This window comes from Pieris brassicae, chromosome 7 (genome assembly GCF_905147105.1).
Source record: "Pieris brassicae chromosome 7, ilPieBrab1.1, whole genome shotgun sequence".
Lineage (NCBI taxonomy): Eukaryota > Metazoa > Arthropoda > Insecta > Lepidoptera > Pieridae > Pieris > Pieris brassicae.
The window spans coordinates 13,710,681-13,724,452 of NC_059671.1; the positions used below are offsets into that span (position 1 = coordinate 13,710,681).

The 13,772-nt window shown below is 33.7% G+C and overlaps 1 protein-coding gene across 3 annotated transcripts in view; it reads right to left on the reverse strand.

The window, feature by feature from the left end:
• Nucleotides 1–13,475, reverse strand: part of LOC123711572 (stromal interaction molecule homolog) — a 36,756-nt gene extending 23,281 nt beyond the window's left edge. For all 3 annotated transcript variants that reach the window (XM_045664168.1, XM_045664166.1, XM_045664165.1), the window contains exon 1: nt 13,098–13,475. In XM_045664168.1, the coding sequence (XP_045520124.1) occupies nt 13,098–13,263 (166 nt within the window). In that variant the 5' untranslated portion in view covers nt 13,264–13,475. The remainder of the gene's footprint in view (nt 1–13,097) is intronic.
• Nucleotides 13,476–13,772: the final 297 nt, after the last annotated feature.

The window sequence follows — 13,772 nt, forward strand, 5'->3', positions numbered from 1 at the left end:
AATTTCTGCTATTAAGAGTATGGGTGGGCAGTAACAACTAAAATCCCTTGGGTAGTTCCCACAAGGCTGTGTCAGCTGTAGGGTCACTGCAGCATTCTACCAGCTTTATTGTCCTATGCGCTTTTTTATCGTGTTTATAAGTTTTAGAACAATTTAATATATTAATGCATATCAGTATTACATTAAAACATAGATTATTTATCAATCAGATAGAGCTTGATGTGTTTCCTCTACAGTCGACCTAATACATAAATAATTTGAGGTTCCAAAAACTAACAAAGACACAACGCATATAACAATTCTCAGCTACACACACTCATACTTAATGTCTTATAAGACATATCTGTAACAATAAAATTACTTATTTTTTACTGTTTTCACAGGATATAATTGTTATGTAGTTATCCACCACACAGGGACTTGACACTACTGTGTAAGGACTAGCGATATGAACTTTGTCACAACCCTATCATATCATCATCTGACTAAGACAGACCATAACATGTAAACATTGTCACTGTATCTAGTCGATGTACCTCCTTTGAAGACTATTCCGTATATTTAAGCTTTTTCAGCATATCACTGAGTTTTTCAAGACCACTTAAATCATTTGGTAAAGATTTTATGTTCACTATCAATCAAATTAGAGCAAAAACTATTTATGGTCTACTATTAAATGTGTCGTTAAATTGTAGCTGAGTTTAACCGTTCGGTGAATCTCGCTGATGTCAAGTAGGTACAGAGGATATAATAATAATAAAATATGTTTTTTCTTTTTAAGTTCAATTTCATTACAATGTGTAAGATTTGGGAACCCTTTTAAGTAAAAAATATACCTGTGTCAGGGTTTCCAGCTCTTTCATAACAAACTTAGTTATACATTCCTTAAAATATTTAATTTATATATAATTTAGTTACATCTTCTATTAACTTTTTTTTCTTTTTTGTTATTGATTTTTAACTGTTATCAACACACTGGAGTGCATAAGTGAGTGTGTGAGTAGGTGAGTCAGTGAGTGAATGAATAAAGTCTGTACTACATACTAGGCCTCAGAAGAAGCTCCAACTCTGCGTAGGGTATGTTCATGAGCCAGTCCTTTAGTCGTATTTTTAAATTGTAGACGGTAAGCGGGTAGATGTTAAACAGCCTATTTCATTTATTATAGATGTAGTCTGCTTGCATATTGCGTCTCGCAAAGTCAGTCCTAACGGTCTGACCGACGACAACATCCCTATTTCTTTTTAAGAACAGCCTACTATCAAATGGTAGCGCTCTGTGTGATTTTAAAATTAGACTCAGGACATACCGCTTCCTAACGGAAAGTAATTGGTTGAGATGATAAAGCTCTTCCGATGGGAATCTGTATGGCCGGAACAGCATGACCTTTAATAGAGCCCTATGTCCCCGTTCCAATTCCAAAAAAATTGTTTTATTGGCCGTTCCCCATATGTTTATGCAATATGTCAGTACGGACTGAACAAGTGCTATGTAAATTCTTTTAAGTATTATATCCGATGTAATGTGTCGCAAAATTTTAAAAATATATGTTAGTTTCCTTAATCTACCAGTCATGGACTCTATATGGGGATACCATGATAGTCGCTCGTCTATATGAATGCCCAAATATTTGCTAGAGCTAACTTTTGCTATTGGAAGACACGGACAGTTACTGTCTCTTTGCATATCGCAGTCATGTATTTTAATTTTAAAATCATTAGGTGGTTGAGTTCGATCAGAAATTCTGAAACATACATAGTTAGTTTTCTCTTTATTGAGAGACAAAAGGTTAAAATCAAGCCACTTAGCAATAGTTGTCAGTCCAACTTCCGCTGATATTTTTACCTCTGCCCAGTTAAGCCCTGTGAAAAGTATTAATTGTATAAAGCTAGTAAAAACTTCATTATGGTATTGACTGTACAACATGAACACGTTATTATAGTAAGCTAATAAGATATATTAAGCAATACAAATAGATTTTGAAAAATTATTAAAACACGATAGACCTTCGACGCCCTCGGTTAGGCATAACGTAATGGACGAATCTGAGTAAGATATTTCAGATCCCTAGGGAATTACGATCTCATTATGCTAATATAAAATTAAAAGCGACAAAATAAGACAAAAAACAAAAGTGATAGATTCGTTAGAATATGCCCTAAAAGAGAAGTGGCAATGGGCGGGGCACATAGCAAGATACACAGATAAAAGGTGGACTTTAAAGACAACGTATGGAAAGGACCACGGGGAAGAAGGCGCCCAAAAAAAATTAATAGAAGAAATAGCGGTAATAGGTAGCGAGAAAAAAGCCATGAACTGACTCTGCAGTTGGAACAAGCTGGAGGAAGCCTTTACCCGCGAAGGGGTTCCGATCGACGGTACTGAATATAGCTAAGATATAGGATAACAACATAAATAAATTAATGTATAAAATGTAAAAAATCTAAGCTGTATATTATTTTTTTGTCATGATTGGAAATTAAAGGAGCTTTTATTAAATAAAATTATTATTATCTGAATATAAAGAAGCAACATATTGAGTTATTCAGTTGTTTATTTACATTTTCCAGTAAATAGTCAATATAGATATACTCGATTCACATATAATTTATTAGCAACTATAGTCAAGGTTTTCGTCTGTATTAACAAGTCTTCGTAACGTTATAATTATAATTTTAACATTTTCATGTTGAATAAATAGGATTTTCATATGCAGTAGAACAAATCGTTCTGTAGATGTCCTGCATAATAAATAAAAATTAATTGCTGTTCGTTAGTCTCGCTAAAATTCGATAATGGCTGCAACGAATAGGCTAATTATGATCTTCATTTGTTTGGAAGTTCAGGGAACGTTGAAACGGTGGGGAACATTAATAATAAGTAAACAAAAATACCAAAAACTACACTTGAATATTCTAACAAAAATTGCCCTAGCTGAGTAATATTCTGTTGTCATTTTAGAAATGAAAAACTGTCATCTGGTTGTCAGATGGCTTCAGAAATTGGAGTTTTATAGCTTTAGTATAAGGTCCGATATCTTTCGTCAGTTTTAAAATTTCGTATGAAGTTTTGACACAAATAATGTTTGACGTACAGCGGGTCATCTACTATTTTAATAAAAATTCAGTTTTGTTCACAACATACGTCATGAATTCGAAAATCATATATCACATACTTTGACTAATCGGTGGTGTACCGAACTTTTGATATTATATTTTCTGGGAGTATCGTAACATTGTCACCTGCACTTAATATATAATCTAAATATCCATATAAAAACAGCATCTGCAATGGTTCTTATGAAAACATTACATTCGTGTTGGATAGTGTATTTATTGCATATAATTTTGTTCTATGACTACGTCTTTTAATGATTATTTCAGTTATAGACACATAATAAGAGAGAAAAATAATAAACACAGCAACCTTGAGAAGAACAATTCAAAGAACTAAGAACATAATGTGTATTCGAGACAACAGTCTGAATCTCACTCTAAGCCGGGCTTTTTTTCCCACGTACATTTTAAAACACTTTTTTTTACTTGGGGACTGCATTGCACATACCCTATAGCGGCGCGAATGCTTGGAGCGGGAGGGCTATGTGGGACTCGCTATTGTGCACACCCACTAAAACCCCAAGGCGCCACCAACAATCGGGATGCGGTAACTTCAGAGCCTAATCCGCTTCCCGAAATGCCTTACGGCGGTTGCGTCCGCCTCTCCACGCCCAGTGTTAGTTTGTAATGATACTTGACACAGCAAGCATCCTTAACAGACCGGGCCGTACGCTTTTACAGATGGCTAGGAAGATCGGGTTCAGTACTTACACGACGTTTTGGCACACAGTTGAGTAAATTATTCCTACTTATAATTGTTATACACATAAAACGCCAACCTAAGGCTTAGAGACTACGTAGTTTAGTCGTGTATTGTCCCCTCCGTATTTTCTAGATAGATTATTACGTAATGTTTATTTCTAAAGTGAGATTGATAAATATATCATCTATATAATAGTTTAGTAAATGTGTTATTTTCTGTTGCTTAGCGTATTGAATCGACTGAACTACTATTTGAATATAGAAACAATATTAATAATTTCCTATGAATTTAGAATTTTGTGTTGAAATTCATATATTTTTATCATAAATATAAATCTGAAATAGAAATTATAGAAAAACAAATGTGGTATCTCGATTGTTAAGCCGGATAGGTCAGTGGTTACCAGGCATTACGTTTTTTTTTAAAATGGAATCTCGCTGTTGGCCTTAATGGCCTTTACAGCTCAGATCGGGCTGTTTTGGAGAGCGTAGCTCGGCCAGAATGGCGTTTATCCCGCGGCTAGCGCAAGGGCGTTTCCTGTGAGACTCGAACCTCGGCTTGGGCCGTCGCGGGGTGGTCAATCGCCTGAAGGGCAGGACGGAAGCTCACTGGAGTGAGCGAAGTGCGAAGTAAAGGTCCTCGCCTTCCCCGGTGAAGGCGGTTTTTTTTTCGGGAATCGTGCACCCTGCATTACGTAAGCAAGATTTAATGCAATTTATACTTGTCAACAAAAGTAAGCTAAGCTCTCAAAAGTAATTCCTACATAAACGTATTAATTTTATGTAGGAATGAATTTCGTTTTCAAGCATAGACAATGAGTGCATTGCAATAATTAGGTACTCTTGACGTAATCAACAAATAAGAAAATCAAAGACTGAATTTACAAACTCAAACTCATAGTCAAAATAACTTTATTCATATAGGTAACCAAGTACACTTACGAACGTCAACAGAAAAGATGTTAAATTGACTCTAAATTTACATTTACAATCAGTTCGTAAGTCAAGGGCGTAGAGCGGGCAAGAAACACTCCGCCACTCTTTTTAATCACCAAGTTGTTATACAAAACCTTTGATCAAACTCATGCTTAGCTTAGCAATATTGCTAGGAGAAAACCAGTACCAGTATAAAACAAACTTTTACAAAATTTTCAACATAAGTGTACAATGTGACCTCAACAAGGAAAATCTAAAATTACTGCTTAAAATATGCTTCATGAGTAATTAATTAATTGACTAATAACAAAGCTGATTAGTGCATCAACAGACCATAATGTGGAACAAATGTGTCAGATAAAACCTTCAATAATTTTTAACTGACTTCAAAAAATGAGGAGGTTTCTCGAGCGTATACACATATTTTTTATGAGTGTTCCCGGTCGTTTGTCGTTTATGCACCGTAATTTTTTTATAGGAATGCAAACATCCCAAGGGTGGTACCAGGTGATGGTTGCATCCCAGAAAAATCGAGGGGAATCTTCTAAAATTTGTTAAAATAAAAAATAACTCATTCGAGTCGTTTTTTTCTTCAAATTATCAAATCTAAAATGAATAGAATTCGGTCTTAGCGTGTAAATAGATCAAAAACTTTTTAAGGTTGAAATTACTTCCAGATAGCACTGTGTATAAATTGAAAGAATATATAAAAGCACCTTTCATTATTTTATTTTATTTAAAATTATATCCTAAAAAACTAAATAATATATATAAAAAAACATAGTCTTACACTGACCACAACTGTCAAGTTTAAAAGGTGTTTCTTTTATATTCTAGTTATTCAATTCTTTTTCTCTATTCTATACTTAGTTTCATTGCAGAAACCTTCAGAGCGTTCCTAGAAAGAACAAGTAAGACGACCATAGAGTCGATCTTTGGAAAATAATAATGTCAAAATACAAACAATTTTTGACGTACATGTCAAGTCTCGTTTTCAAGTTTACCCATTTCTAAACTGTCCTAATAATTTTCGTGTCACAGAACACAAAGAATCGTGACCAAACAATTAGGCTTGAACGATTGAGAAGCCCGTTTACACAAGAATGCGTATACATACTAGAGTGAAGCAATCAAAAGGTTGGGGGCGTCTCCGGCCACTTAACATCGCATTCATTGAGTTCAATTATTACGCAAGTAGGAATCGAAAATGAACAATAGTGCAGTTAAACAATCTAATGCAGACTTCGAAACACAGTTTCGGGTATTACTAAAGTTTATATATTTAATTATTAATCCGTTACAATAATGTTAACTTATAAGTCTGATTTAGCATCGTTATATCAGAATGCGTTTGTCTAAAGATAAAATCTTCGAGATAAGATTGTCTCTAAGATAGCAGTAAATCGAACTGATAAAGTAAAATAAAGTTATATTGATTTTGATAATGTTATATATTTTTGGCTCTCTATAAACATTTTCCCTATATAGACATTTTACATACCAGTTACAATGCACAATAATCTTATCTGGTCTCAGTCATACGTCTTTCTATTGTAATTGTTACAATAATAATAATAAATATAATATAAATATAATAATAATCAATCATTTATTTGTTAGAAAGAAATACATTTAGATAGATCAATAATAAAAATCCGCACAATCACCCATAGTAAAATAGGCATGTAAGTCATATTAATTTTCATTAAATCATATAATAAAAACAGCAACAGAATGTCATAATAATAAGTCAAGCAGTTTATAATTGGTCCAAACACTCGCCCAAGCTATTAAGTCACCTTGCCTTTAAAATTGTAATAAATTATACGAGACAAACCGGCAAGAGGTCGGAGGATGGCCACGTACATTGCCAGAGGGCACACAATTGCCTTGCCAGCCTTTCTCTTAAAAGGCTTCTTTTCTATTCGTACCCTCTTTTCTTGAAGGACCCTTTTGGGGAAATGTCAAGCGGCGCGACTGCGGTGGAGGATTTTGTGGCACTCGCTACTGTTCATCCCACGTCCCACTAAAATCTCACAGCGCCACCAGCAATAGCCCGAGGCAAGACACGGTAACAGCGTAGCCTTGTCCGCATCCCGCCACGCGATCAGCCGTTAAGATCACGGCCCCCTACGCCACGGCCATGAGTGATCTGGAATAAACCTTGGCACAGCCAGCCCTGATTTGTACTAAGTCAACTTCGTTTACAAAACCATTTTACCTAGCCCTCACCGACTCCATACAACTATTAAATGTACGTATGGTTGAACGCAAAACTCGTGTTAGTTTATAAGCTGTAACAATCAGCTATTAAACCGTGTCGGATAGTTAAGGATAACAATAATGGAACTGCGTGCTACGTGTTCTTAATAACAGTCACACTTTACAATGGAAAAGCAAACATATTCTCATTAGTCTTTTTAGTGCTTATTTGCATAAAATCAAGACACGTTCATATAAGTCAAGTCGGCAACGGGCTATACCAACGATCCCATCACTGGCACTGCAAGTGTTCAAAACTAAAAATTGACTAAATACGGAAAGCGACAAAATAGGGCTTTGACAATAATACGACAAAACAAGTAGGGCGATGGAGACCATTAAAACCAACCAAAATTTGTTGTCATAAAAATTCCGATCAAATATTTGGTGATACATGTTCACTAGTTCTGGCTTTAGAAATTGTTAACTCCTTATATCTTAGATAGTTACAGGTAATGTAAAAACATACCAAATTACCCTTTTTTGTACCGTAAACATTGTCTAACAACAACAGACATTAAGGCTGTCTGAATTTCCTGTCGTTCTGACATCATCAATGCATAGGAAATACCTATAAGTATTTCAAAATAAATGTTCTATTATTACAAATTGATATTTAACCTTAGAAAACCAGTTATTCAGTTCTCGCATTGAAGTCATGCGGCTGAACTTGAGCGTGTTACTTGGTGAGACTTCGTTCAACTACATTATGTAAGTTAAAAATAGTTTTTACACTTTTCATCTCAATGAAAAAGTGAGAGCAGTGTTGACATGGCTTCAGAGGGCGACTATCATCGCCGAGTTCGTAGGTTCGATTCCCCGGCATCGATGCACTATCTGCCTATATGCGAACTTTACACTCGAAGACTCAAAAAAGTCAAGGGCGTGTGTCATGCACAGAAAGCGTGCCTATGAGAAAGATAAACGACCACGAAAGAGATATACAAAATCTGAATCCCGGATCTAAAAAGCGAATTAACTTTTTCTACTAACGTCTAATTAATTGAGTTAAAAACTTGTGAAATGTTAATACTATATTTTCTTTCAATACTTATGTATATTACATATAAAAAGGTCTTAAATTTGTGTCACATCTAAATGGACCTTCCATACCTTACTTGAGCCTAAATCATTGTTGTAGGTCTCTTCTGTATCTCTAATAGTCCATTTCTACCGAAAATAAGTAAATTCATTGAATTAACTACACATTTTTATTATACCCAAGGTGACTGAACCTAATTCGTTGACTACAACAAGTACCTGACGAATATGCTATACAAGGTTCGGAAACATCAAAGCATAGCGAACGGATGGACATACTTCATACAATTGGGTTAATTTAATTCCAAATGATAATAGAATCATATTGACATAATCGCATAGTCATTAGTTCTACCTGTGTACAGCTCGCTTACAGAATACAGATTTGAAATACTATCACCGAACTAAGTTAATAGGTATCATTTTTATAACCTACTAGCGGACCCCACAGACTTCGTTCTGTCAAAAAGATTTGAAATGTGGCAGTTTTTTGTTCCTACCAATTTTATAGTCGGCGCAAAAAATTATCATGGTTCTGCCGTCACCCTGATGATAAATGAGTGAGGTTCAGCTCGGGTGACCCAAAGTATCTTCGCTTCCACGAACTTTGGCCATCCTTTTGGGACCCACTAAAAAACGCCGCCTGGGATGTCTGCTAGAGGCGAACTTAAGGTTCAAACCTGATTGGAAAATAATCTAAAAGGATAGTGGGAACCTAAAAGTGACAAATATTTAAAAATTGTGTGCCTCATTGATATATTTTCCTATTAGTATCTATTCAAATAATTTTGCTCAGATAGGGATATTAAATTAATAATTCAAAATTAAATCCTTTTTTAACGCGATTTGTTTGAGTGAGTGCTTGTAATTTAATATGAACTTTATTGAATAAAGTTCAAATTGACTCTACATTTTATTTACAAAACGTTTGTATGCGAAAAAGAAAAGGGCTGTTTCAGGGTTTTCCCGGAAATAATTCGCCATAAAAACCAACCTTAGACTTCAACGAACATATAAAAAAAATGAATTGTCCAGGCGTTGTAGAGTTATGCGCTTGCGAAAACATTTTGTGATTCATTTTTATATTATAGATAGGAGCCATTATGCTAATACCGTAGTTTGAACTCTATACAAGAACGTTTGAGCGACATCTTATTGTCACTAGAGGTATAATATAGAGACGAGACTTAGTCCAAGTACGACTTTTATATATGAAATAAATAAGTTTTTGGAGTATTACTCTTGACATTTGGAGCCTTATAAGGGTAAGGAGACTTTACTAAATCGTGTAGACTTCATCAAATGTATAGGATTTTGACACACGCTCGTGATAAGCCTCGACTTTGAATCTTACTCTAAATACCGTTACTAAAAAAACTTATAATTAAATATAAATATAAAATTGTATCTTTTCAGCGTGTACCAATGATATATAACCTTCTAGATTTTTAAACAATTGTAAGAACTATTTACTAAATTATAAGAAGCAAAAAAGGCAAATGGACAAAACCTATATTAGAATGGTACCTAAGAGAAGGCAAAAGAAAGAGGGGACATAAAGTAAAAAGATGGGCAGATTGTGTGCCGGAGAGATGCAGGCGAACAGGCTAAGCTAGGATAGAGCAGAATCGTCTAAAATAGGCCTACATCAAAATACATATACCATAAAACCTGGAAGAGATCGCTCGAAAGCAATAAGGCCGCCAGTCCTTTTGATTTAATTATGTTCAATTTTTTATATTATAATGTAACGAAGTGTTAATAATAAAAAATAAATAAAATTGATTGTTAAAAATAAATAATAACCGTTTTTCTTAGAAATCATTTGTTATAAAGGCTTTATTTATTATTTACTAAAAATATTATAATATATAACATTCGATTGAAATAAATTAACAATTTTCTTTTCTAATAACAACACGGCTAAAAGGGAAATTATTAAGTCGATAAATCTACACAATATATACATAATTTGGTGCCAATGTGAAGATTTAAATCCTTCTATTATGTATCAGCTTAGTTCAATGTTCAACAATACATCTGGTACAATATACAATTTATACTGATATAGGCATAGAAACAATATTTCGAAGAGACTGCGTGCCAAAACGACGTTGCAATGTTATTTACGTTTGGCGCAAATGGTCTGGGTTTTTAATTTAGACTTCCCAATACAGTTCATGAGTGTATGTGATGTTTTGTATAGATATTGCTGTTGACTGCAGCTTTGGACAGAACGGATAAAAAATCAAAAATATATTTTTACAACTGTAAGGGAATTTCCGAACATCCTTCCAGAGACAAATTATTTTGGCTCAAACTGTGTTTATATTTAACAATTGCAAACTCTTGTATTTATACTTTCATATTCAGATAGTTCAAACGTAATATAATAATCGATACTTATGTAATTAACGATAAAAAATATCACAGGGTACAATCTGACGCCAAGGTCCATATAAGGTTTAAGCGCCCCTGTATTTATGAACCCCTTAAGACATCGCCGAATTAAATAGGGTAAACCACTCGCCAGAGTGTTTCATTAAACTGTATTAACACAGTACGTGCACGTGTTGAATCGCTTTAGACAAATATTTATCCACTTTTGTGATAATGTTGGCATGTAATCCGACGTCAAGAGGGTTTATTACGCGTTTTAATTACTCGTTCACTGTGAGAAAATTTTAATGAGATATCAAGAGCGGATCTTGGAGGAAGGATGTCCAATTATTTTTGCATGTTCAAGATAAGGTCAAGACGTGATAGGACTTAAGGATACTGAATTTGGACAAAATGGAAAAGGGTAAAATGTCAGTGACATAAATGGAATAATAATGAAGCTGCGATAAACGTGGATTTCCGAGAATCCGTCGTTTAAACCTAATAATTGCATGTCATTGGTTTTTTTGCGTTTTGATAATAAAAATACTTATACTTACTATGAATTAACGTAACCACCTAATGGGGCATGGGAAACATACTAATGGGCCTTTCAATTGATTATTATTATTATTACAATATTATTTATCTATAGACACATAAAGGCATTTGTGCCTGTCAGTTTCAAAATCTAACGCCGGTTTCGCACATAGAAACAAAATTCCGTTGTGCAGCCGGGACGCAAATTTCCATCAAAAGAGTATAATATGTATACAACATGTTTGTATATAATTACAAGAACCGCACACCAGTAGACAGAAGTATGAGTCACGCAGACGTGGCACTACAAGCAGAAACAGATATTCAATGACTTCTCACGTAAGGCCACTCGCATACGGGTTGCCATTTTCATTCTCTAACCATACATGCGGTTCACAATAAAAACTAATAATTAACAATTCGATTAAAAGTAGAACAATTAAATAAAATTACAAACTTTTGTTGTCTACATTACTCTTACTCCTAAGAATAATATCGACATAAAAATCTACAATTATAAAAAGCAACAAAGTTAATTGTACATTAACCTATCTATATTCTAACGATTCGACGTTAGATGCGAGCTTAAGAACTATTTTCGACACCGCGTCCAGACAATACTTCGACACGTGATGATGCTGAAAAGCTATTGTGTCACGTGTTATCGAGTATTTTAGTTCCTGATGCAAATGCGGTATTCGCATGGTGAGTACAATTAGATGATTGTATATTCTTCACTGATCAAGTTGTTTTACTCTTAACGACAGCTTGTGCCCGGGTTCAATAGTTTTAATAAATTAATTACGATGAGTAGTGAATGTTCTATAGAAAGCTATTTATCTATACAAACAATTAAGACTCTACTACAACCGTATTTGAGATAAAACTGAGGTTTTAGATGTTTCCAATTAAAAAATAAACATGTGTAAACAATAAATTCAAGGCAGTCTTATTTAAATAAGCTAATGTTAGTTGTTAGAATTAAAACAATTTTCATATATTTTATGTCAATGTGAACTAAGACTACTTTAAAATTATTTTAACAACAGTATTTTATTCAGATATTTTCATTTATTTAATTTAAATATAGTGACAAGTAATATCACAATAATAAAAAATATACCTCAATTTTGCTGTACAGTTACTAAGGACAAAGCTCATAACTCCTCATTACTTTAAGAACATAATGAAAATGCTCAGATATTCATTTACAGCGCACAACACAATTTACATAATAAAGTACTTATTTACCACACTCAATGAAATCATTTTTGTGAATCATAACAATAATTCGTTGTTTTTGGGAACTGTGATTCCCAATGTGTAACATAAATTGCTTTTGTAACATGTACATATATACAAATGTTAGTAAGAAACCTTATAGTAGGTTATAAAGTGGTTTATTCAAGGAAACCAAAAACAGGAACAATCTAGTGTTGTTACTGTTAAGACCTAATAAGAGATTAAATTATACAAAATTAATTCAAGACAAGGACAGGTGCCTAAATTAAAAAAAATAGCTATTACACAGAGCAAAGGTCATATAAAAAATATTATTAGAAAGATATATGTTTCAGAAACAGTTCTCCACATAATTTACGTACTGTGGCAAAATAATCTTGTAAATTTCAAAATTATTAAAAGTAGCATCTACTATGCTATCAGCAAAGTGGACTTGTTCTACAGTTAAATCAAAATACTACTCTACTACTACTAATTTAGGAGAGAAATTTCTTTTGCATTAAGTTCTAGCCACAAGAAAATAATACTGATTTCAGTAAAGAAAATGGATTAGTAAAGATTTTTAATAACCTCAAGTAAAGGTCTATGTATTTTTTTATCCTTTGATCATTTAACAATTATTATAAAATTTATGTTGGTGTAATAAAAACACTTTAATATTAAGTGTTATACTGGTATACCAACGGAACTGTACCACAATTGTGTATCAGAACATTCTCGTATTACTATACAAGGTAAACAGATGTTTATAAGGTCATTGCTTAATTAAAGCGGAAACTGAAGTTTTATTAAACAAAACGGTTACATTATGAATTGATACTGTAATAAATCTATCGGCCGGTCTGAAGGATGCCAACAGGTGTCAGAATACAAATACTTACAAAGCTCATTGGATACAGCCGCTGCGTCACTCATGAAGGAACTGCTTCTGGAAATGGGACCCCAATTTCCCCTTCGACCGCTGTCTCTTGCTTCTGCTCTGTCCACATCATTGCCATTACAAATATGAACAAATACGCACCAATATAACACAAAACTGATACGCATCGTGATCTTTCAATGACACTGAACCTAATACCTATAAAGTCCGAAATGATTTCTCACTTCTTTCTGAATCGCACACACTAATAACATTCTAAGATACACCGTTTTGTTAGAAATTCATCAATTTAGATCACGTTACACAGTCAAATTATAATAATCCAAGTACAGCTAGTCTTTATCACTGAAAGAATTTTTCCCCCGACTGAATAATTTCGTTTGACAGCTCTGTAGATAAAGTATGACAGAGACAATGTACATTAATTGAATCAAAACCATTTGAAGTATTTTTTATTATGTTTTTGACAGTTGCCTTCAAGGTTGTTACCATCGTAAAAAAGTACTTTGTAATATAATAAACGGTAGAAATTCCAATAATATATAGCTCAAACTTTACGCACAACGGACCGACTACGTGTCTAAGTGCCTACCTACCTATAGCTCAAACTTCGTAAGTGAAACGAGTTGTTACAGCGTATAGTTAAATATGATATAGATACATTAGATTTAAATTA